General features: G+C 48.9%; 1 protein-coding gene across 1 annotated transcript in view; it reads left to right on the top strand.

Moving 5' to 3' along the window:
• The window catches only part of LOC138520674 (histone H3-like centromeric protein A), a 248,912-nt gene that overhangs the window by 2,635 nt on the left and 221,547 nt on the right, over positions 1-24,730 (top strand). The window contains exon 2 of the mRNA XM_069632951.1: positions 8,159-8,370. Within this exon, the coding sequence (XP_069489052.1) occupies positions 8,199-8,370 (172 nt within the window). The 5' untranslated portion in view covers positions 8,159-8,198. The remainder of the gene's footprint in view (positions 1-8,158; positions 8,371-24,730) is intronic.

Here is a 24,730-nt window from a genome sequence, read left to right on the forward strand (position 1 = left end):
GGGCCCGGGGGGAGGGATAGGGCATATTAGAGAGGGATGAGGCACATTGGTGTGGGTCTGGGGCACATTGTTGTGGGTCTGGAGGGAGGGATGGGGCACCTTGGTGTGTGGGTCCGGAGGGCGGGGTGGGCATCTTGCTGTGTGGATGGAGGGATGGCACAGGGGCAACATGCTGGTCTTAGAAGCAAGACCACGCAGAGCAAGAGAGGTTCGAATCCCAGATCCGCGCCTAGACACCGAACTCAGGTACAGTATTGGGCGAGTTTAAAAGAAAATTAAATTAAATAAATAAATGGTGGCATCTTGGTGGGGTCTGCAACGGATGGGTCTGGCACATTGGTGTCTAACTAGAACAGGTATGGCGCATCTGTTCGTCTGGTTGGTGGCATGGGTCATCTAGGTGTGGGTTGGGAGGAAGGGATGGGGCATCTTAGTCTGGGTGGGATGGGGCATCTGTTTGATTCTGGAGGGTGGGATGGGTATCTTGGTGTGGGTCGGCAGGGAGGGGATGGGGGCACATTGGTGTGGGTTTGATGGGAGGGATGGGGCACACTGGTCTGTCTGGGGGAGGGATGGCGGCACATTGTGGGTCTGGGGGAGGGATGGTTCATCTAGGCACAGTGTGGGTCTGGAGGGTTGGATGGGTCATCTAGGTGAGTCTGGAGGGCAGGATGGGGGCATCTTGGTGGGGTCTGCAACTGGTGGATGGGAGCACATTGGTGTTGCCCTGGAACAGGTATGGGGCATCTGTTGTTCTGGGGGGTGGCATGGGTCTAGGTGTGGGTTGGGAGGGTGGGATGGTTATCATTTTGGTGTGGGTCAGCAGTGAGGGGATGTGGGCACATTAGTGTAGGTTTGATGGGAGGGATGGGGCACACTGGTCTTTGTCTGGGGGAGGGATGGAGGCACATTGTGGGTCTGGGGGAGGGATGGTTCATCTAAGCACAGTGTGGGTCTGGAGGGTTGGATGGGTCATCTAGGTGTGAAGTTGGAGGGCAGGATGGGGCATCTTGGTGGGGGTTTGATGGGAGGGACGGGGAACATTGGTCTGAGCGGGATGTGGACATGTTGGTGTGGGTCTGGAGGGAGGTATGGGGGCTCAGTGTTGGTATGGATGGATCATCTAGGTGTGGGTCCGGAGGGCAGGGTGGGGGCATATTGCTGTGGAGGGAGTGATGGTGGCATCTTGGGGACATGCAATGGATGGGGCACATTGGTGTTGGTCTGTAACAGCTACGGGGCATCTGTTGTTCTGGAGGGTGGCATGGGTCATCTAGGTGTTGGTTTGGAGGGATGGGGCATCTTGGTGTGGATGGTACCCAGTGCTTATTTGTACCCAGTGCTTATATGTCTCTTACAGGGTTACTTTGGATTCTCTTTCTCACATTGTTACCGTTCCATTTTATCGCCTTTCTATTCCCCATCTCGTCAGTTTCACTGGGATGAGTTTTTCCTGATGTATAACGATTCCCCGTTGGCCTCCCATTTCTCTTGTGCTCCCTGTTACCTCTGGATCCGTGGGCGAATGTCCTCGGGTCGAGCTCTCGCTCGGGTTCTTCTCCTTGTCTGCAGTTTGCTCCCTCTTAAACCCTGCCGGCTCTCGGTCTTCTCCTCCTCTGCAACCTGTTTTAGCTGCGGGATGCCAGATATTTAGCTGTTTCTCCAACGTGGTGTTCGGTGTCACTGGATGGGCACACTGCCCACCACAAATTTGTGGTGGTTCCGCCACCACCAGGATTTGGCTGCCCGTCTCCTCAGTTCTCCCGTTCATGTAAACACTGGGCCTGCAGCGTTTCAGTCTTGAGTTTGGAATACTCTTGAAAGTTGTGGGCTCCTTGGCTCCACCTCTCTCAGCTGTGACGCTGTCATGGCATGGGGCTTCCCTGCTTAGTCAGTTTTGCCCCTCGTTGGCATGTTTCCCTTTAAGAGACATCCTCTTTCTTGCTCGTAGTGCCATATTATGGGTTTGTCCTTAACCAAGTCTTTGGATTCCATAATGTTCTTTACATTGATTGATTGTTTATAATGCGCTTATACACAAGTGTTTCAAAGAGCAACCATGCATGGGAGGGGAAGACATAAGGAAGACAAGACAAGCAAACTTACTAGGCAAGGTGCATTCAGATTGCGGAAAAAGGAAGTGCGTGTGGGGTTGAGGGGGGCAATGGAGACCAAGTGCGCCCAATCCCGCCAGAACATGGGTTAAGTGCAGAGAGATATCCCTCTCATGGGTCATAACTTAAGTGCAGTAGCGCAGCAGGAAGTTCAAGGCCCAGGGGCAAGTGCAGGAGACTGGCGAGGAAAGCTTGGGACCTGTGAGGCTCTGAAGGTACACCAGGCAGCCAGTCAGCAAAGCTGAGCAGAAGTATAGGAGAGAGAAAGATAGAGCAGAAAGAGATGGTTAGCAGGGAAGAGGGAGAGAGAAGGAAGAGTTTCTGGAACTTAAGGAGAGAGGCAGGGAGGCTGTTCCAAAGGGAGGAACCTGCAGTGGATAAAGATCTTCCCCCTAGTCTCCGCTTGGAGAAGCGGCTCACCTGCAGAAAGATGGAGGAAGACGAGCGGAGGGCTCGGAAAGGAGAGTATTTAGAGCGGACCCCAGAAAGCCTTGTGGGTAATGTAAAGGGTCTTGTACTTAATCCTTGTAGCCATGGGGAGCCTGTGAAGGGATTTCAGTGCCGGAGAGATGCAGTCCCTGGGCTTGAGGCCAAGGATAAGTCTTGCAGTTCTGTTCTGGATGAGTTGAAGAGGACGGAGAGTAGAAGAGGGCAGGTTGAGAAAGAGGCTGTTGTAGTAGTCCAGCCTAGAGAGGACCAGGTCTCTGGAGACGGCGAGCCTCTGGTATAAAGTGAGAAAAGGTAGAATACCTCTGAGAAGGTGCAGTTGGTAGTGGACTTTTTCGAGATGTCCACGATATGAGATGAGAAGAAGAGAGTGGAGTTGAAGATGACCCCCATATTTATTGCCTCGTTGGTAGGTGGAGGCGCAGGGCATAGGGAGGCCGGCAAGAAAGAGAGAGAGAGGGAAGGTGGGAGCAGGTGTTCCTATGAGGACAATCTCTGTCTTGCTGGATTTGAGGCAGAAGTTGCTTGCAGCACACCACGACTGAATTGCGTACAGTCAGGGATGAGTGAGCAAGAGTAAGAGGCCGAGGGTATTCTGAAGGAGAGCTGTGTGTCATCCACATAACACTGAAAGTTTGAGGTGAACGTGGCTATCATGCGGGCCAGGGGGCCATGCAGCCATTGAAAAACCAGGGGAATAGGTTAGATCCCTAGGGGACACCACACATAGAGAGTGATAGGGGAGAGAAAGGACCCCAATTCCACCTAGGATGGGCGGTCGGAGAGAAAAGAGGTTAGCCACGCCAGGGCCTGATCAGTGTTGCCAGGGTATCACAGAGACATGCGATCAGGGTGTTGTGGTTCACTGTATCGAAGGCAGAGGAGAGGTCGAGTAGAATGAGGACAGAGGGAGAGTTAGAATCAAGATTTGAGAGCAGATCTTCACGGGTGTTCAGATGAGCAGTTTCTGTGCCTCTGGATGCTCTAAAGCCAGACTGGTTGTCATGGAAGCAACCAACAGATTCAGTATTGAGGGTAAACTGAGAAATAATAGCCAACTACTCCAAGCGTTTTCCCAGGAAAGGATTGATAGAGATCGGACGATAGTTTGCCGGAATCGAAGGGTCAGCAGTGGGTATTTTGAGGAGAGGGTGTACAAGGGAGTGCTTGAGAGCAGTGGGGAAACCTCCAGCAGCAAAGGAGAGGTTGCAGAGGTCGGCTAAGGCTGGGGCGAGAGAGTCAATGTTGTCATTGATGGTCTTGGAGGGACAAGGGTCCAACTGTTTGTAGAAGTCTTTCATAGACCAGACCTGTCTAGTGACCTCCTCAGGTGTGGCCGGGGAGAGAGAAGAAGGGGAGGGGCGGGGGGTGGGCAAGGGCAGTACAGGAGATATTGTTGCATGAGGTGGTAAGGAAGAGGGGGATGATAGGATGTCCTGTATTTTTGAGGTGAAGTGTGCAGCTAGGGCCGAGCAGAGGGCCTGGGTTGGTGCAGTGCAATGGTGGTGGAGGCTGCAGTAGGATTGGCTAGTTCATTGCAGACTTTGAAGAGTTTGGCTGTGTTATTAGATGCCGCAGAGATGCAGGCTTCAATAAAGCCTCTTTTTTGGAGCAGATGGAGAGTATGTACTGTCTTTGATGGAGGCGGTAGGCCAGTTTGTCAGAGGGTAAACCCAAGGTCTGCCACTTTCGTTGAGCAACGCTGCACTTGCGTTTGAGATGCTAGATCAGAGTCATACCAGCTGTTGTTTTAGTGGCAGATTTTAGGCAGATCCTCCTGGCAGGTGCAAGGATGTCAAGCATGTTCGAGATGGCAAGGTGCAAGTTTGCAAGGACAGAGTCCGAGGGGGAGTCCGGAGCGAGGGTGGGAGAAGGGATGAAGGTGGAGGCAAAAACTGCAACTGACACTGGCTTCAACCGTCAAATGACTTTGAGGGAGGCTGGCTGTGCAGGGGGTGGCTCTGATAGGGGGCCAAGGGGCCCCAGGTGGGAGGAAAGGAGGCAGTGGTTTGACCAGGAGAGGGGGGTGGCGACAGGATTAGAGATAGGAATGTCTCCAGAGATGAGGGCGGAAGAGTGTGGCCGGCCGACTGAGTCGGGCCGGGAGGAAGGATAGTGAGAGAGGGGAGTCGGAGGACCCGGAACTGAGAGGTGGATGACTCAAGAGCCGCAGTGGATGTTGAGGTCACCAAGATTGAGGAGTTTGGAAGAAGAGGTTGAGGGGGATGAGACATGGTCAGCCTATTCAGAGAGGAAGAGGGAAATAGGTCCAGTGGGTCTTTATATGGTGGCGAGACTACAAGCCTACAGACAAGGCATTCAAGAGGAGTAGTATTGAGTAGGAATGATGGAAGCAGGGACCCACTCGGAAGATCAGGGCCCCTCCACCTCCAGGCCTGTTGGGTCTGGGTTTGGAAAGGATTTTGTAGCCCTGAGGAAGGAGTGTCAAGAGCAGTTACAGCTGGCATTGAACCACGTCTCGGTAAGAGCAAGGACGTCCAGGTCAAAGTCTTTGAGAAGGAGACAGAGGTCAGAGGAGTGTTTGACAGCATAGCGAGCATTCAGAGTAGCGAACTGAACCTTGTTACCACCTTTGAAGGTTTTCCGAGGAGGTGTACTGGGGTGTGGACTCCCATGGGTGGAGGTGAAGAAATTAGGGGAGAGGAAGCAGGGGTGGCAGGAGAAGGGAGAAAGTATATGAGAGAAGGCAGGTGCTGGTCGAGAAGAAGAGTGGGTTGAGAACCTTGGGCCGTGGTAGTGCCATTGTGATGGACATGATAGACCTAGAGGATTAGAAGTAAGCAATACTTCTCACCTGGTGCCACCATTAATGGGTGTGGAGGAAAGAAAAGGGAGAGAGTGGAGACCATGTTGGGGTGGGGATCCATAGGTCAGGAGAGGGGATAGTGAAGAGGATGTCTCTAATACTCTGAAATCGGCGTTGATGTAAGTGTCAGCGATAGGTAGGTCTGGACTACAGCCCAGGAGAGCTTTTTTCTTCCAGACTTCGCGAGGGAGGAATGATACGTGATGGAATAGCAGTAGAGTAGATTGGAAAGATGGAGAGTGCCGTAGGGGGGAGAGAGATATGCAGGGGAGCTGCACAGTGCATAGGAATTTGCCAATTGGCCTAGCAGCCAGGCAGGCACAGAGGAGGATGTGTGCAAAGGAAGGCAAACTGCACAGAATGCAAAGCACACCTAGATTTGAATTTGGCAAAAGCACTACTACAGCACAAAATGGGGGGTAAAGATAACGTTTAAAAGGGATTAAGGGTTTGGCACGAGAGGGCAGCAGAGAGCAATGCAAGAGAAAAGGCATCCATGATTAACAGGCCCATATGTGAGAGGCAGCGTTAGGCTGGAAATACAATATGGCTCATAGACCGAAGATGGAGAACTAATGCAGAGACAGTTGAAGCGGCAAGTGAAAAAGCAGTGGAGTTAGGAGAGCCTGGCAATCTGTGTCATCTGAAGATGGATAGCATGGCCCAGGCAGTTGCCATAGTAGGGGGTGAGGGAGGCAGTCAATCAAGTGTGCAAAGAGGCGCAGTATGCATGCCGGGTCAGGAGCACTTACCAAGTACACAGCCAGAAGGGCTTTTTCTTGCAGGGCTGGGTGACCCCATATCAGTGAGGATGGCGGAGCAACAGGCAGTTCAGGGTAAAGTATGCTTACCAGTAGTTGCAGACCAGTAGAAGGGTGAAGTGAGCTCTGGCTCCTCCTGGCCCAGACAGTGCCAGACCGGCGGTGGACCTGGCCTTTAGATGAGGCCCTTTGAGGGGGCTGGCGAATGCCAGCCTGCTTTGGGGGCATGTTGCTGAAGAAGGAAGTGGGCAGCCAAGTAGGCGGGCCCTCGCTGCATCGATCTGCATCCGTCAAACGAGGTGGTCATCATGGAGGGTCCTCACTGTGAGGTCCTCTGTTGCGGGCTGATCGTGGAACCCTGGTTGAGGAAAGCAGAAATGCCTCGCAACCTGGGAATACCATTACTGGCTAACATGTACACAGGTTTCATATTGGCACCCAGATAATGTGTACTTCTGACCTGCACCCATCAATACCATAGGTGTTCAGCCTGCTATCCAACTAACACCTCCCCACCATCCTTGCTTGTCCAGCGAGTTGGTAGAAGTGTGCTATTTAAGGCCACTTACTCACTTCGTAAATGTAAAAACAACCAATCGAAAATGTGTGTCGTTGTGGCACATTAAAACAAACTTTTTCTCAGTGCTGTCAAGATAAGCGAGACAGGGGCAGTTATAAATACCAACACCTGTAAAATCCATTAATTGGAAAGGGTTAAACAAAACTGTCAAGTCTATGGCTTCTAGGGGCAGTTAACTAAAAGTCATGGTTTTGAAAGTTACATGTTAATCTTTTAAATCTCCCCACCTCCCCCCGGAATGGATTTCTCTCTTCTGCCCTCATTACTGTGACGGATCTACTTAATCCTGGCCAAAGGACTAGGAGGGGCAGCACGTCCTGTGGTACCTGGTATTGTGTGCTGTGCCGAAACATAGTATTATTATAAATTCCAGTGTTTCACCAGCACGTGAATAGTTGTTCGGCTTTCCTAACAAAAAATCATCATTGCGTCTCTTAATGTTGTAACCCTAAAAGTGCCTAGTTTTAGACCCACAAGCAGATTTACTGTCTTGGGGTGAAGGCATCAGAAAGCTGTTTGCTGCTTCTTACCAAAGCATTTAAATCTTGTAATTTTAGTTTTGTCTCCAATTTATGGAAGGAAGCCGTAAAAATTTGAATTTGGAAAAATTGGCACATGCCATTTGTAAACCCATATATTGAACTAATGTCCTGTCCCATGCATTGCATGAGCTTCTTCTTTTTCTTACCCAGGCAGTCCAGTTTGTCAATCGGCTATGCCTCAAACTCCTCCAGGAGCACCCCCTTGCACATGCAAACATGCAGTTCCCCAGCCTGCATCCCCAATGTGCCATGCAAAGCTGGGGAAGCAATATGCCACCGGCCTTGCACAGCCCATTAGGCATACGTGCTGGTGAACTAAGCTGTGAAAGGAGAACCGAGTGGCCCATTGACAGTTAAAGCCAGCTTAGGAACACTCCCTCAGATGGAAAAAGCTGCTGAGGGAGTCCTCACTGTACTGGCGCGTCTCATCCATGATGAGCGAGTTCAGGTGGGTAGGTGCCCCTCCTCCCATTATGGACGGCCGCCACTGCCAGGAGGGTGACAATGGCTAACGTGTTCAGAGTACTACAGCCTGGACAAACCCAAAGCAAGTGTCCAGGAAAACTTGCTACAAGAACATTGCAAAGTATTACTCCTTACCCAGAAGGTCGACCTGGAGGTTGAGAATTTCTATGCCTGACGTGTACCCAATGCAAGAAGGAAGAACTATCTTGTGGGAAAATCCGCGGAATAACCTGGGCGCCATATTACACATACTGTACATTAGATTGGGGAATCCTGTGGGGATCAGTAGTGCCTTAAGTAGGCCCTTGCATCATTTGGGTAACCCTTTTAGTATACTCCATCCTACTGAATATTATCTTTCTGACCAGTGTGTTTTGTTGATTTCATCAGTGCATACAATGGTTTTGTTGTTTCCCTTGCAGGGATCTGCTATCTCTCCTCTCCTAGGCCCGTCTGACTGGGATGAGGATGGTTGCATCCATGAGGCACAAGAAGTCCTTGCCCGGCTGGTCTGCCTCCAAGCGCAAGGCCAGAGACCCAGAAAAAGTGCCGGACCACCAACAACAGCCTGCATCACAGCCCTCATCTCCCAGACCTCCCTTGACTTCCCCACGGAGGCGGAACCCCCCAGCAAGTAAGAAACTGTGAGATTGTTGGGTGGTAGGAGGTTTTTGGGAGAGCCACTTTGGTGTCAATTTATGATTGTCTAGAATGGTTCTTCTAAAGACCCCTACTCTTGCTGTTCAGCCTAGCAGAACAGAAAACATCACTGTAGGTTTGTATCAATTGGTCTTAACGATCTGGGGAAGTTGCTCTTCTCAGTGCAAAATGATCACAACGCTCCCCTGTAGATGGTTGTGGCACTGACGCAACAACGTAAATATGCAGTGCATTCCCTTTTTTAAATAGTGTTTTTGCTTAAACCTCCCTAGTGCTCCAGGTAAGATTTTGGAAGTGGGAGTATTTAACTCCCTATTTTTGCAAGTTGGTAGTAAAATGATTTTTAGGGAGTTAAAAACAGGAGTCCTGTTCCAAATTGAAATATTTTATAAATGAGTAAAAATATGTTGAACTGTAAAACAGAAATGTTTTTGTGAGAAATACTCCTTTGCATGAAGTTATTCATGCATATTAAGATAAATTTGACCTCTTCCATAGTCGTTTCTTCCCGTGGTACTACATGAACCCTGGATCTGTTTGGGGGGAAATCAGGGACACAAATTCCTATGTGTCCATTTCCCTCTTCTTTATTGGGAGTATTTGTACTCCCTATTTGTATATTTTGGTAGCGTTTGCCTATTTTTAGGGATTACAAGTGGCTGATACACCCCTTATCTGTAGGGCTGAACATCCCTCACAGTTGGCACTCTTAACTGAGAACCTTGTGTTGAATGGGAGCTTGAACCAAAGCGCTTTGGATAAAGGCGCTATATAAATAACACATCATTATCATTATTAACATTGTGATGCTCCACATTCCATCAGACAATCTAGATACATGCTTTAAAAAGACTGGTTGGATAAGCGCAAGCACTTTTTGCGCATCTTGGTAACTAACCCATCACCAAATGTGTGCCGCCTTAAAGTACAAAGACTGGGCACTTTTGCATAGTTTAAAAAATGAATAATGTGTGCGTAATTCACATTTGCAAATAAAGAAATTCCATGTTATGCAATTAAAGTTTAAAAACACAGTAAAAGCTTGCTTGTCCATTACCAGTCTGAACCCAATGGTGCCCGATAACTGCCAGAAAACAGTGAGAAGACTGGACTATCAAACTTTCTGCTCCGGTTTCCAGCATTTTGCCACCCAGAACCTAGGTTATCCATCACAGTCTTAATGCTGACATTATTACTAGCAATGGCAGGAGGTAGTTAATAGTGCATTTTGTTTAATGGGGTGCAGGATAACCGCTTCTCCCATATTTTTCCAACTACAGTCAGTTCCTAAAACTTTTACATGGTTTATCCCTGTGTAGCGTGTAAATGCAGGTTGCTATGGATGCTTAAGGAACTGCAGTGTAAATGGCCTTTACGAATCCTGTCGTTCTTCCTCCGATGGGCTGCGGCTTCCAGCCATGGACCTGCCTTGACCCTTTCTAGGCTTCCCAGCAGGCCTAATCCGCAAGCCGCCAGAGTTCCTGGGTCAACCACTGTAAACTTAATACAACCTGCCGAATACTCTTGTAAAAGCTTAACCTGGTTTCCCCATTTGTTTGTTTTATAACTTTGTTTATTGGTTTTATTTGTAAGTACACAACAGCATGAAACAACCAACAAGGTCACAAGGTGTACAGTCAGCGGTATTAACCATGAATTACGTTGTGGCAGCACAGGAGTGTCTTAGGCTCTCGGGTGTGGGCTACTGGCCCGATGAGGATCGTGGTGCGCCCAGGCCGCCTCTCTTTGGCGGGCGATTATCCGGAACCCTCCCAACTCCCCCAGAATTTCTGGAATTTCGTAGGGCATCCTCTGGCCTTATAGATTCGCCTCTCTAAGGATGCACATCTGTCCACCTCGTTGGACCATCGGTCTATGCTCAGTTTCTCAGCTGATCCCCAGGTTGCGGCCACCTGCCGCTTCCCCTCACCCAGTGCCACCGCCAGAAACAACTTTTCATATTTAGTGAACTCCACCTCCCCCAGATTCCTAGTAGTATCAGTTTCGGATCTCGTGAAACCGGGGACCGCAAGACCCTGGAGATTCTGCCGATGGATTCCGCCCAAAAGCCCTGCAGTACATTGCAATCCCAGACCATGTGGAAGAAGGTGCCCTGTGCTCTTCTACACCTAAGTCATTCTGCGTTGTCCACCACTCCCCATCGCGCCATCGCTGTTCTAAAGTAGTACGATTGGTGTAATAACCTGAGCTGGATCAGCCGTAGCTTAGTATCGATACCTAACAAGGATGCATCACTAGGAAACATTAAAGCCTCCACCCATTCTTCTGTTTCCATTGGGCCCACGTCTCTTTCCCATTTATTTCTTAGTCTGGTCAGATCTCGGGTTCCAAAGGAGTTTATGACCTGATAAAGTCTGGAGGTGACCTTGTTCAGGATACGGTCCGGGAGATCATTAGTCTCCAGGGGGGAGTAGTTAGGAATATCGTCCAGAGTAGGGAATTGGGCCTTTATAGCGTGAGTAAGTTATATGTGTCTGTATTGGTCCATAGATTGTAACCCAAATTTCCCCTTTAAAGTCTCAAAATCTAGGAGGTACCCATCCTGTGTTTTGTCTGCGAGTGTGCATATGCCTCTTCTCTCCCAGTTTGCGAAGTGCCCCATTTTCTGAATTTCAGGAAGATGTTTGTTATGCCACAGAGGTTGGGCCAGTGTCGGTCTCGATTTCCACCCAATGTGATGATGGGCCTCACTCCAAACCCGGCGGATATGCCGTGTCATTCTAGCCACTCCCTACAACCGTTCAATGTCGTCTTACAATATCTGGAGTGGGGTGGCCAAGCCTATGTTGTTTAACTCCCTCCCGATATGTGGGAGCACGGGGTCTCTGTGTATCCATTTGTTGACCACCCCTGTTTGTGTAGCCCAATAATAGGTGCAGAGGCATGGCAATCCAAGGCCTCCTTCCCACACCAAGCGTTGTAGTGTCGTGAAGGTGATCCTGGGCTGTCCCCCTGTCCCCATATCAGTCCTCGTAGGACACTATTGCTGCAAAAGTTGTGGAGGATGGCGAGTGGGGTGTTCCGGAGGACGTATAGCAGTCTAGGAAGGGTCATCATTTTGAACAGTGCTGCTCTGCCCATTAATGATAGGGGGCGGGATTGCCAGTGAGAAACATCAGCTGCAAATCGTGAGTTGAAGGACATCGTCTAGGGCTGGGCTGATGCAGAGACTGGGTTGGTGAAACCCAGGATTGATACGAGATACAGGCAGTGTTCTGGGATTGCTGCCTCTCCTCCCTGAGTGGGAAGTAGACTGTTTTTTGTTTATTCACCTGGAGCCCACTAAAGGTTTGGTATTCTAAAAGGGTATGGGACACTACCGGGCAGAGATCGTGTGGTTGCTAAGATAGATGAGAAGGTCATCAGCATACAAAGAGACTCAGTCTTCTCCTCACCAAGGCCACGAGAACCCAGTTCAGTTCTTATCCATTCTAAGTCGAATTGCCAGCGGTTCGATGGTCAGAAGGAACAACAGGGGGGAAAAAGGGACAGCCCTGTCTAGTTCCACGGCCCAGCAGGAAAACCCTAAAGGACCTGCCGTTCACCCTCACAACCGCCTCGGGAGAGTCATAGAGATGTTTAACCCAGGACGTGAACCTGTGCCGTAATCCCATCTGGCCCATAATTGCCCAAAGGCCAACCCACCACACCAAATCAACCGCTTTCTCAAAATCCACCACCAGGAGTGCCAGTGGGTCTGAGATTCGAGGGGCTCCATCAATGGCAAGCTGAACCCTGCGCAAGTTCATATGGGTAGATTTGCCAGGCCTGAATCCGCACTGGTCCAGGTGGACAAGGGATTCTATCCCTGTTAGTAGCCTGTTGGCTAGGATTCGTGCAAGGAGTTTAGCTTCTCCGTCTATCAGTGATATTGGCCTTGAGGAGGCACAGCATTGCAGGGGTTTCCCGGATTTGGAAATCACTACTATGCATGTCCTCCTATGTAGCAAGGGGAGTCGTCTCAGTTTCTTGCTTCGCAGGAACATGCATTGTATGTGCCCTGGTTTGTCACTCCCTAGTCTCCTCCAGATTTCCACCGGGAAGCCATTGGGCCGAGGAGATTTCCCTGATTGGACCTGTGACAGGGCAGTCCGGACCTCCTTCTCTGTGATCTCGGCCTCAAGGTTCCTGGCCTGTTGTTCGGATAGACAGGGGAGTGCAATGGAGTCCAGGAATTGCGGATTGCCTATTTTGGGTTCTATCGATGGGGGGAGTAGAGCTGTTCATAAAAAGCAGCAAAAGCTTCCGCTATGTCGAGGTCATCAGTTAACATTTCCCCTTCACTCGATAGTATGTCTCTTACGTGCCCCTTACTTCGTTCGCGCCTTTCTAGCCAAGCCAGAGTTTTACCTGCCTTGTCCCGTTTCGTATATTTGACTCCGGACCGACCGGTGGGCTGCACGTGCATGATCTAAGGCAATATTTCTCAAAGCCTCCTGCGCCGTCACGAGGGCCTCCTGTGCAGCCTGGGTCCCCAGTTACAGAAGCTGTTCCTCCCTTCTAGCCACCTGTCTTTCTGCCTCATCGACCTCCTGGGTGTGTTGCCTGCGGTGAGCCGGCACTAAGGAAATGGCTTCCCCCCTTAGGACTGTCTTGTAGGCTTCCCATAACGTGATTGGACAGGTCACCGACCCCTCATTTAACTCAATATTCAGTGGATTTCAGAGCGACACCCTCCTCAATCTCAGGTATACCCAGGTAGTATGTGTTCAGACGCCAGACGGGATCTGGTTTGTCTTGTCTGCCCTTAAGCGTTATCAGTAGGGGGGAGTGGTCAGAGATCCCTCTTGCAAGGAATACTGTGGACAGCAGCCGGTGGGAGATACTTTGGGGAACTAAGACATGGGGCCTCATTACGAGGTGGGCGGAATGAGCTTAACGGCGCCGGTAATGGTGCCGGTGAACCCATTCCGCCCTATTACGAGGTTCCCTTGCGGGACCCGCTCTGAACGTCTGGTCAGACCAGACGTCCTTTGCGGGTCCCGCAAGGGGACCAGGGAGCTAATAACGGGCCCGTTATTAGCTCCCTCCCCATTCCCATTGAGCCCTATGGGGGCTCAAATGGGAATGGGTTTTTTGAATGGGGAATTACCGGGTCCTCCAATGTTGGAATGGCCCGGTAATTCCTCAATCAAGGAACCCGGACCCGAGTTTGGAGGTAGCCATGCCCTCATTAAGGGCATGGCTACCTCCAAACTCGTAATGATGCCCATAGTCTATCCTTGAGAGTGATCGGTGTGCGTTAGAGCAAAAGGAAAATCCAACATCAGTGGCATGTAGTGCCCTCCAGGGTGTCCAGTCAACTCGTCGAAAAAAAACTGGTCGACTGCAATTTGGTCTACGCAATTTGGTCGAAAACCAAATGGTCGAATTTTTTTTTATTTATATATTTATTTTTCGGGTTTTCGTTTAGTTAAAAAGGGGGTTTTTAGAGAAAAAAAGGGGGTTGGGGGGCCCCCCCCCCCCAAAAAAAAAAAAAGGGTTAAAATAAAAAAATAAAAAATTTCGACCATTTGGTTTTCGACCAAATTGGTTCGACCATTTGTCTGGTCGACCAATTTTTTTCGACGAAATGTCTGGCAACCCCCTCCAGGTATCCACCATCCCCAAGGCCCCTACGAAGGTGTACAGTTTAGTTGGGGTGATTCACTTCCTATTACCGATATGTGACCTGTCTCTTTCAAGCTCCATTACTTCGTTAAAGTCCCCTCCCAAGACTCACGAGTCTGCCCGCTCCGCCAGCAACACAGTCTGAAGATCATTCAGGAGCTGCATTGTGAGTGGAGGAGGGGCATAGGCGGCAATAAGGCCCCAGCTTTCTCCCCGTATGTCACCCAACGCCACCACAAATTGTCCCCGGAGATTGGCACATACCTTTCTCAATTGGAATGGCACCCGTTGTAAATGAGAACGATCTTCCCCCGACCCCTCTTGAGATTCCCGCATGGTATGCTTGCGGGTAATTGGACCTCTTAAAGAAACCGCATTCTTTGTCCATTAAGTGGGTTTACGTGAGGAGGACGATGTCAGGGGAAAGGCCGTTGAGATATTGTAGCACCAGTTTCCTTTTAATGCTAGAGCCTAGCCCATTGACGTTTCATGTCATTAGGTATATGTGCCCATCACATGCCATCTATATGTATGTGACGTCTGGTTGGGTCTGGAGGGGGTATTGTGAAATTTAAGTTTCCCGACCCCATAGGTGGCCCGCCCAAACCCCATCTCCCTGTGCTTCCACTGCCAGTGTCGTGGTCGCTCTCTTCTGAACTTGCTGCCGCTTTGTGCCCAGCAAACTTAAACCATAAACTATTAACTTCCCAGAACCCCCATTCCTGGGTTACTACACCTACTGACGAGTGGATTAGGTGCGGAATATGGGTTTTCATCGGTTTTCGTAGTGCACCGCTGTGCATCCTCTCCCCCGGTCCAACCAACAGTGCCCCATGAACACCTCCCAACCTGCACTCCCCCTCAACTAGAAGTACCTGTCGCCCAAACTCGTGAAACTCTGAACTTGGGAGAACATAATCAGGGTGGTCCCCGGGAGCCAGTCTAACTCACACCCCCTACACTTCCGGCCGGGGCTGCCAGTCTTATAAATGAAGGAGCCGTTCAACTGGAGCCTTTCAGCGGGTAGGGGTCCTCTCAATTGTGATCATCAAGACCCTGGTCTGGGATCGCTGTGCACCAATACATCTCAGGTGTTTTCAGTCTGTCTTGGGAATCCGCCACTGTTGTCGTCCTGGCGTGGCGACATGGTCTCTGCTCGAGTCGGACTCCCTCCGTTGGTGTCCCTTTGGGGTGTGTGGTCCCTCAGTGCTTTTGGACGCAGGCATGAGCGAACTTGCGTTTCCAGCCAGTCCCAGACCTTGTTCGGATTGTGCACCACATGGTCCGTGTTCTTGTGATAAAGCTTGAGAGTAGCCGGAAAAAACAGTGCGTACTTGATGCTGAGGGATGAGAGTTTTTTTTTCAACGAGTCGTATGATTGACCAGACTTTGCACATCCCTCGTTTAGTATGAGAAGAAGCCAATGTGGTTGCCATTGTATGTGATCGGGCCTGTCACCCTTGCCATGTGGAGGAGTGTGTCCCGGTCATGAGTCGGGCAATCACTGTACGCGGAGGGGCTCCGGGTATTGGCCTGCCGGTAGGGACTCTGTGCGCCCGTTTGAAAGTTTTTTGGGTGCCATGAGATCCGAGAACCAACCTTCCAAAAAGAGGTCCGTAGACGGGCCCTCTTCTTTTTCTGGAGGACGAGTATGCGCAAGTTGTTGCAGCGGGATCTGCTTTTGCTGTCCTCTGCGCGTTTCGTTAGGGTGGTGAGCTTCTGTGCCATTTGTTCCAGGCGTTCTTCCATGTTTTTTTTGCATGTTTTTTTTACATCTTCGCTATCTGATATTCATTGCTCTGTTTCTCCCACCTGGGTCGTCAGATTACGCCGACCTTGCCGCAGAAAGGAGACTTCAGAGGCCAGTCCGTCAATTTTAGCATCCACTGATGTCCAGGATTCTCCAATGGCAGCCATGATGTCTGTGAGTGATGGTATCTGACCGGCACCCCCATTTGCTACCTCTTCTCCCAAGTTGTCTGGCCCCAGAGGCCTTGGCTGGGGTACTCGTTGTGTACCGGTCCATTTTGTGCTGTGCCGCCCTTTGCGGGGCATGTCTTTGACCTTAGCCTCGGGTTTGTTGTGTTTCTTCAGGAGTTGCAATCCCACGTGCCCTTGCCCCTGAGGCGATGATTCAGGCCCTGGTATATAGCTAGGGTAAGTATGGGTCTTCAAGGGCAACTGTCAGCAAGGCTGTCCCTTTTAGAGTGAGATGGGGGAGTCGGACACCTGCCCAAGCTTGGAACCTGGGATTCAGGCGGTTCTGGTAGTGCCCCGGAACGTTCCGGCAGCGCTAATGAGGAGCGGATGTCAGTCTCTTGTCCCCCTGTCAGGCGCCTCACTGAGTGTTGTCTTTCCTGCGCTGTTGTTCACTTCCGGGAGTTCAGCGGGGTTATGGTGCCAGTTGCACCGGGGTGCCATCCACAGGGTAGCCTCTGATCTCTCAGGTGCATTGCGCCTTCATGTGCTGACTCACTGCCGCATCCGCAGCGTGGCGAGGGCTCCCCACAGCCATTAACCAGCGGGCCTTTTATTTGGTCAGCAACGCTGCCCGTTTGCCTTCTGTCCTTTATCTTTTAATATTTTCTGGATTGCGTTAAAGCTCTGCAGCGCGGGCCCAGTCCTGACAGGTCCAGTAGGTGGGATGTCAGGGAGCGGTCGGGTACGACGACCTGACGCAAGGGATTCACCCACTACCCCATGTAGCAACGGCGCCACAGGGCTTCGTGGGCCCATATTATGGTGCGGCTGTTACGTCTTGCGTGTCTTCAGGGGCCTTGGGGCTCTCTCCTCCCCCCCTTCCCCACCCCGACCTTGCATGCTCTCGTGGTTCCTGGGGTGGAGAGGGTTGGAGGGGTGGGGGGAACCCACCTGAAGACACTCCCAGGTGAATATTCCGCTGGTCTCGGCCGTCCAGCGTAGATGTTTCACACACACACCTTTGCGCCTCACCTGGCGTGCCTCCGTTGAGATGGTACGGATCTGCCGGTCTGAGCACAGGGCCTCTGTTGTGCCCCAATTCCTGCCTTCCCTTTTAAAAAATATTTTGTTCGCCCCTTGCTGCATGATCAAGATTGGGTTTACGCCTCCCGCCTTGGCGGGGCTATGGCAGCAGGTTGGAGCTCCAGATTGCACCGCTCCTGTTGGGCCGCGTGGCGGGCCAGTTCCCACCCCTCCCCCACTGCCGCACGGCCGCTTCTACTCACCTCGCACAGCGTAGTACACTGTTGTGGGGCTCAAACGGCCCTGGTTTTCTGCAGAATTCCAGTGGTAGCCTGCAGGGGTGATTATCTCTATCGAACCGCCATTACAGAGGGTTTGCAGCTCGAAACAGGATATTTTGCCATGATTCTAGTCCCCTAGTTTCCCCATTTTTACCAATGGAAGTGTGCTTTTCTCCATCACTGGTCTTACTACAGGACCCACTTCATCTAAATACTTTGCTTGAAACGGAGCCCTTCCTTCCCCAAGCCAAAACAATCTGTGCAGTGCAACATAATTTGATCTGTACAATCCCACTATGAGATTGGATATTAAAGGGATGCATCTATTGCTTTGAAATGCACCTGAATTATGCCAATTTTCTGTCTTACTATTCAGGGCTACCTCCATTTAAAACTGTTTTTCCATGTATCCATTTTGTCCTAGGTTTTCCACTTTGTGCGTTAATGACTGATCTAGATCCCATATTATTCTTCTCAAAATGGTGTTACACAATGAGCTGTGTGATATAAATCCAGGGCTCATCCCCTTGTGTGTAAAGCTGGCATGGCTCCCTCATTGGCATCCCACTGGCATTGGCCTGTCAGCAAAACCTAGTGGTTATGATGTCACCCAGAATGAACAGATCACTGCATGCCCCCCCCCCCGCTCTGTCATTTCTTCAGTTTACATACACATGCATTTCCCAATTTGTTGAACAAAGCGCCTGTTTCCATGAAGTCAGAATCACTGATATACATCCCCCCTCTTTGCACAGGCTGACTTTAGTTATCACTGTCAGAGCTCTGGTGCACTTGATCATTCATTGTCTGCTTTTTAGTTGCAGTAAATGTAATGGTTGCTTAAATAATTTTAATGTGCACTACTGAGTGTGATTCTCCCGGTGATTGATCCATTGGAAGGCAGCCTTCTGAGCCACAGTCTCTTCACTGAGTAAGTAAGCAGAGTCAATATTGCAGTTGATGAAAAACTGACCTGTGCATTGTTAAACATTATATTTAATACTTTAAAATGCGTAAACTCTCAAAAGGAAGTACTGTTTTGCCAATGCAGGTATTGAAACTTCTACTTGCTGCATTGTTAAATCCATACTTCTTGTTCTGAAGAATTGCACTGAATGTTTCTTTGCTCATATTCACAACCATGTTTCAAATGAAGCTACAAACTACTAGCCATGCATAAAACGTTTTTTGCCTTCTCAATTCCCCACATACAGCATACCATTTCTTACTTGCCACCAGTCGTATATCACTAGGTAAAGGCGAGTGTATGTTTGGAGGCCTGTCTATGGCCTGTGGAAACGCTTCCTTTTCGTTCTTCACGATGTCCTGGATTCTCTCCAGGTACCATGTTGCGGATTCAAAGACTACTAACCCCATGTGGTGCCTCATGGGGAAACTGAATCTTGACAAATTTGTAAGAATACACATTATTGGAAGAATCCCGCCTCATTATACTGGGTCAGCTTTCCATTCAGATATCTACTTTATTCCCCCGGCCCTCTTAATTTGGAAAATCAATATCACTGATTCCTTCGGGCATTCACAATGCCTTCCAGGTTGGTTATGTTGCCCTTTGGATGGGTGCTTGCCCTTTGGATGGGTGCTTGGACTTCCACGATGTCTGATAGGATGTGGCCATCTGGGTTGATGGTTTATTTTCTAGAATACCAATGTCGTGGTTTGGATTTCCAGCATCGCTTCTCAGGGTCTCCTGCATGGCTGCTGGTATTTCAGGGTCAGTGCCTTCGCACACGGCTCACCCCTTAAGATAAAAGTGGTGTTTCTTAAATAAAAGTGGTGCTAAGGGTTCTGTGGTGGAGAAAAGGATGAGGTTTAGGTTAAGTAATTTCCTCCAGTCTCTCACTACAAACTTTAAAAGGAGACATTTTGAATTAACCTCTCATTTATTTCCTATTCATTCTAAGTATGCCCACTTTAACAGTACGTTTTTAGCATGTGAACATTGCTCCTTTTATGATTGATCACCTGCTCAGGCCTAGTTTCATCTTTTTACAGTCACGTATGCTGATTCTTCTGGTGGTAAAGATTCTGCTATAATTTAGAGGGTCAACTGACCCTCACGTGCTAATTGCTCTGTTAGTTGAATTTCATTTGTATGCTATATCTCTCGCCTGTGAGACCCCCAGCACTTTTTTGCTGGATTTGTGTATTATTTTTCTATGTTCCTGAATGAGTGGGAATCTCCAAGACCCCCCATCCGTCCCCCCCGCCACCCTCACTTATCCTTTCTTTTTGTGTTTTATTGGGGTAATAGGTGGCGCTGAAAGCGCTACCTTTAAAGTCAAAGCTATTGTCATTAACATAAGAACTTCAAATATGGGCTTTGAATTAGGGTGTGTAATGCTTTTTCCAATGGATGTGATATTTGGAAGGGATACACAGTTGTAATCCCTCCCGTTCCCTGCCCCTAGTCAATGTAATCCCTGTGGCTAACCCCACCGATTCCTGCCCATCTCAGAACACTTTGATTTTATGTGAGCTCTTCCATGGAGGCAGCCCTCTTGGATGACGGTCTCTAAAGAAGCTCTCTGGAAACAAGCCAGCCATCTTTGAATGGTAAATATACCATGCATCTTCCAAATAAAATGATACATTGTTTGAAATAGCTAAAGTAATTTGCATTTTGGGAGCTTGTTTTATTTTTTTTTTTAAAGAAATTAAAATACATTTAAACATTTCTCATATTTTAATTTCTTTAAAAAAATAAATAAGTTGTTGTCATCCACCTAGGAAAAAGATATGCATTCTATAGAACATGTTTCCATATATTTATTTTATTGTAACACAAACTGTTCTGTAAGTACATATTAGTGTAAACGTAACCCCCCCTTCCGTTTTATCGGTTGGGTCAAGGGTGAATGATGTATTTTCCAGAATTTCCTGGGACGTTGCCTGGATGAGTGAGTGCAAAGAGCAGGCACTTACAGGAACTTGAAAACTGCACTAGTACTTAAGAGAAATTGGCAAAGGTCGAGGAGGCTGAGTATTTTGTAGCTTCTTTACTTTTGCTGGTAAATTCCTTTGCTGGAGGTGTGACCGAATGACAGTCTTTTCAGGTGATTGGTAACAGTGAAATGATCATGTCCCACTTAGCTGTTGCATCTAATTTGTGAAAATAACCGCAAACACTTTTCTTTACATCCATCTCATCCACATGAGCCGCTTTCATATAAGAACCAGTTATATCCAGTTTAGAAGGTGGTGTTGTGTGATAATAAACTGCCAGGTCATGCTGCACTGCAATGACATTTCTTGAACCAGAACGAGGTTTGAATGATTTTAGTCAGCTGAGCCCGCCCTCTGTCTAAAGTTATTAATTCATCGCAACAATCTTCATTATGTCTGGACTGCAATAAGTACCCTTGAAATGTCTGCGGTCATGGTATTCCTTTTTTAAAAAAAAACTATTTTTATTTCCAGATACAGCAGAGTTGTGACAGTTACCTTTCTAAGGCAAGTAAATATGATACACAAATTAGATTAAAGCAATCCCCCCACAAGCTCTTCCCCAGCCCCCAGTCTTCAGGCCTACCAGTGTCCGCTATGGTCTGAGAAAACCATTCATCAGCTGTGGTTGGAAGGTCAATGCCGGGAACTGGCTATGAAAGTCCAGGACTGGGGCCCAACAGTCCGAGAAGCGGTGTAATGTTCCTTTCTTCGCCGCAGTGAGTTTTTCAGCCACCAGGATCTCCCAGACTTTGATCCACCATAGAGGTATTAGGGGCCCTTCCTGTGTCTTCCATTTCCGGGCCAGAGTTAGCTTGGCTGCCAGAAGCAGCTGAGTGAGCAGTTTGGCTGTGCAACCCAACCCGCCTTTGGATAGCATTCCGGGATTGGCACTCCCAGCAGGATTGTCTCCGGGTCCATAGGCAGTTTGTGCTGAGTTATGGTTTCAATGAGTTGCAGGACCTCCTCCCAGAAGGTCAGCGCTTTTGGGCACAGTCACAGTATTCTTTCTGTTACTTTCGCTTTTGAGTGAAGATTGCCTCTCCTGTAAACAGTCTGCCCCTCTGCTAATCTTGCTCATTGTTCCAACCATTTCTATATTTCTAGTCTTGCTTCCATCTCTTAGTCTTGCTCACCCCAACTCATTTTTAGTGTGGTCTGTTGGGTAACACTTGCGACACCTATAAGCCAAAACTATTGCATTAGAGTACAGATGGGGAGAAATGGCATTTGAGGGCACACAGCTTGTAGGTGTTTGGTTATTTCCTTACTCAATGACTGCCCATGGCCATGCTAATCCCTATTTCCATTCCCACCCAGTTCGTTCCCTTGCCCGTCCATACCACCTCCCCTTTAAGCTTGCTTTAATCAAGCCTTACCATCAAACGTTGCACTCTTAGGTGCCTGCCAGTGTGTTTTCAAAGCAGTCTTCTGAGAGTGACTTAACTGGAGTTGTAAACCCAACTGGTGAAATAAAAATGTCTTAAACAGGTCTGCCTTTAGCCGCTTAATTTATAAGCACTCTGCATGTCCTTCACTGAAGTCCTGTTTAAACAAGCATTGGCAAAGTGAACAGTTTTGCTTGTGTATACCTATTGGGCATTTGCCAGGCACTGCTATTAGATGTCCAGGTACTCGCACCGTTTTGCACCTGCTACCATCAATAGACAGTTAATGTCAATACAGCTGTACGTGGCAAGTGCCTTTTCCATGACTATAGAAAAGCCCAAACTGTTGGCATTGCCAATTATTTATGGGTGTCCTTTTTATGATTCCATATTTTATTTTCAGAATTATACTTTCCTTTAACCCTTTTGGGCATGCCCCTTGTGCTTCCCTTTCATTTTTCTCTTGGGTTCCTTATTTTTCTCTTGGGTTCCTTGTTGGACTACTGTTCCCAAGGGTAAAAGGATACTTTTTAACCTTTCTACAATCTCCATTGTGAGATCAGCAGACCCCACCTTATGTGGAGTGCTGGGGAGGGGGTTACTTTGTATCCCCTTTCTCACTGCGCCTGTAATTTTCAGTTATAGTGCCGTCATGGGAGGGGGAGGTCCTGGTTTGATTCCTGTCTTCTGCAGGGACACGTTGTGTAGCCCGCCGAGGCTCCAGAGTATATGAAGAAAGGAAGCGAGGAGGGAGTCTGAAACTCTACAGCACTTTGTCTTCTGACATGCCTGCCTTGAACCAGTCCTAACTGTGAGGCTGGCCAGGACTGCCACCTCCCAAGTTTGAATGTAGCATGTGTGCTGATTGGCTGGATTCCTAAGATAAATGGCCTGGATCTGGAAGCTGAAGATAAATTGACCACTGGAGCTGAATCCGATGAGGAGGAAGAAGAGAAGACTGCTGTAGCGAATTCCAGCGACTGAGTTGCCTACTGTGTAACCTCTGCTTGTGCTGAGCCCTTCTTTCATGCAACCTGTGAGTCAAGAAGACGACTTCGACCCTTTGGCTGGTGGCACCAACCAGTTTCAAGAAGACTTTCATTTGGAGCCATCCTATGACAAGCTGTGACCTTCCTGAGCTGCATACTTATAATACCCTGGGAACTCCAGGCTAGTGTTATGCAATGCTTTCTCGTGAACGAATCTCACTGAAACCTCAGTGGACTCCTGCTGTACATCCAGAAGCAAGTTTCCTCTACTTGAAGTCCCATCACCAGAGTGCTGGAACGAGATAGCGAGGCAAATCGATCAGACGATGACTGTTCAGCATCTGGTACCTTAAATAGGGTGCCAAATCCAGAGCCGCGAGACGCACAGAAGAATCCTCTGCTGGGGGCCTTTCCTCTCAACTGCTGCAAGTACCCATCCAGTGTCCTTTCTTTTGTCACCACAACCAAGTATCTAGAGACCGGGTCCTGCGCTGCTGCATCGTGAAGGCATCAGTCTGCAAGCTCTTCACTGTTGAGGTACTGTGTGGCTGAGGGAAATAACTTTAAGTCTTGTGTCTCTCCTGTGGGGCTAGGGTGGAGATTTGTGTAGTTGGGAGTTCGCCCAAGCCTATCGCTGGAACGCATCAAGGGAGCCAGGGACTCTGACTTTCCTGTATCTGTGCCCTTCCTGATCTGCCTACTGTTGACCACTGGACCACCAATGTCTCCCTTCTGCCTCTGAGATCACTCATGCCTCAGAATAGGGAAGGACCTCCAAAGTATAAGGCCTCCGAGTAGAACATAGAACATATAATAAGTATTTACTTGCTATGTGTTGGTGCTGTAACAGATTATCTCTGAAATAGATTAAGTTACAACATTCTTACTTAGCTGTGAATTGCTTACTGCCATTCTGAAAAGTATACAAAGTAATTTACTATTGAATTGTTCCACTATTCTAGAAATGAACAGTTACTGTGTTTTCTCCAGCATGGGTTCTGGCATGGATTCCCATGCTCATGAATATTCCTGGTCGTCAGGATGGGAATCCTCGGTAAAAGCAAAAACAGTTTCACTTTCACTTACAAACTGTCTTCTATAAACCAATCACTGAGCTCTGGGTCATACTGCCCCCAGCCAATGACTGCCCTCTCCCTAAGCCCCTCCTCTGGCAGCCATCTTCAGATTCGGTAGCACGTAAAGTGGCAGTATGACCAAGAAGAGCCGCAGAAGGGGAGGAGGGAGGGTTTGCATGTAACTCGATGCCAGACCCAGGCTGGAGAACAACAGTTAAAGGTAAGTAACTTGTTCCTTCTCCAGCATGGGGTCTGACATGGATTCACATACATGCTCATGAATAAAGAATACATAGCAGTACATACATACACAACCACGGGAGGCGGCAAGGTTCAACAGAAGCATTTACTCTTAACCTTCTCGCCCGGCTCACCTTCAAGCGAACAGGTTATGTAGCACTGCTTGGCCGACTCTGGACTCCTCTCCGAAATCCCTGCTGATGCAGTAGAATCTCGTGAAGGTGTGCGTAGACATCCACGTAGCAGCCCTGCAGATGTCCAGCAGTGGCACACCAGACAGGAACGCCGTCATAGCAGCAAGCGCTCTGGCAGAATGGGCTCAGATAGCCGGGCAGCGGTCGGTTTGCCAACCGGTGACTATGAGTGATGCAGCCGGACAGCCACCTGGAGATGGAAGCCTTGCACAAAGCCTTCCCATGGTTCACAGGACCAAAGTTCACAAAAATCTGAGAAGTCTTCCGGAAACTCTTCATGCGGGCCACATAAAACTTCAGCGCTCGTGCCACATCCAGCGAGTGCAAAGTCCTTTCGGCCTCGCTCCTGGCTGCTTATGCCTCTGCTACTCCCACTTTCATCTGTGGATGCTTTCCACATTTAAACGTCCCACTTAGATGATTTGAAGTGAAACCACTAGACTGCACAGTCTACTTAACAGCACCACTGATCATCATAACTTTGTTCCTCTTCCTCGTCCCAGTACCATAGGCATAATATATCTTTAAACCCATAGTGGTTTTACGTTTTCTATGGTTATTTAGTTATGATTTTGTGACTGAAGATTATCAGAGCTAGGAGATGTTATGTGAACGATTTAGGTAA

This window comes from Ambystoma mexicanum, chromosome 13 (assembly GCF_040938575.1).
Source record: "Ambystoma mexicanum isolate Mex_15411 chromosome 13, UKY_AmexF1_1, whole genome shotgun sequence".
NCBI classification, from domain to species: Eukaryota; Metazoa; Chordata; class Amphibia; order Caudata; family Ambystomatidae; genus Ambystoma; species Ambystoma mexicanum.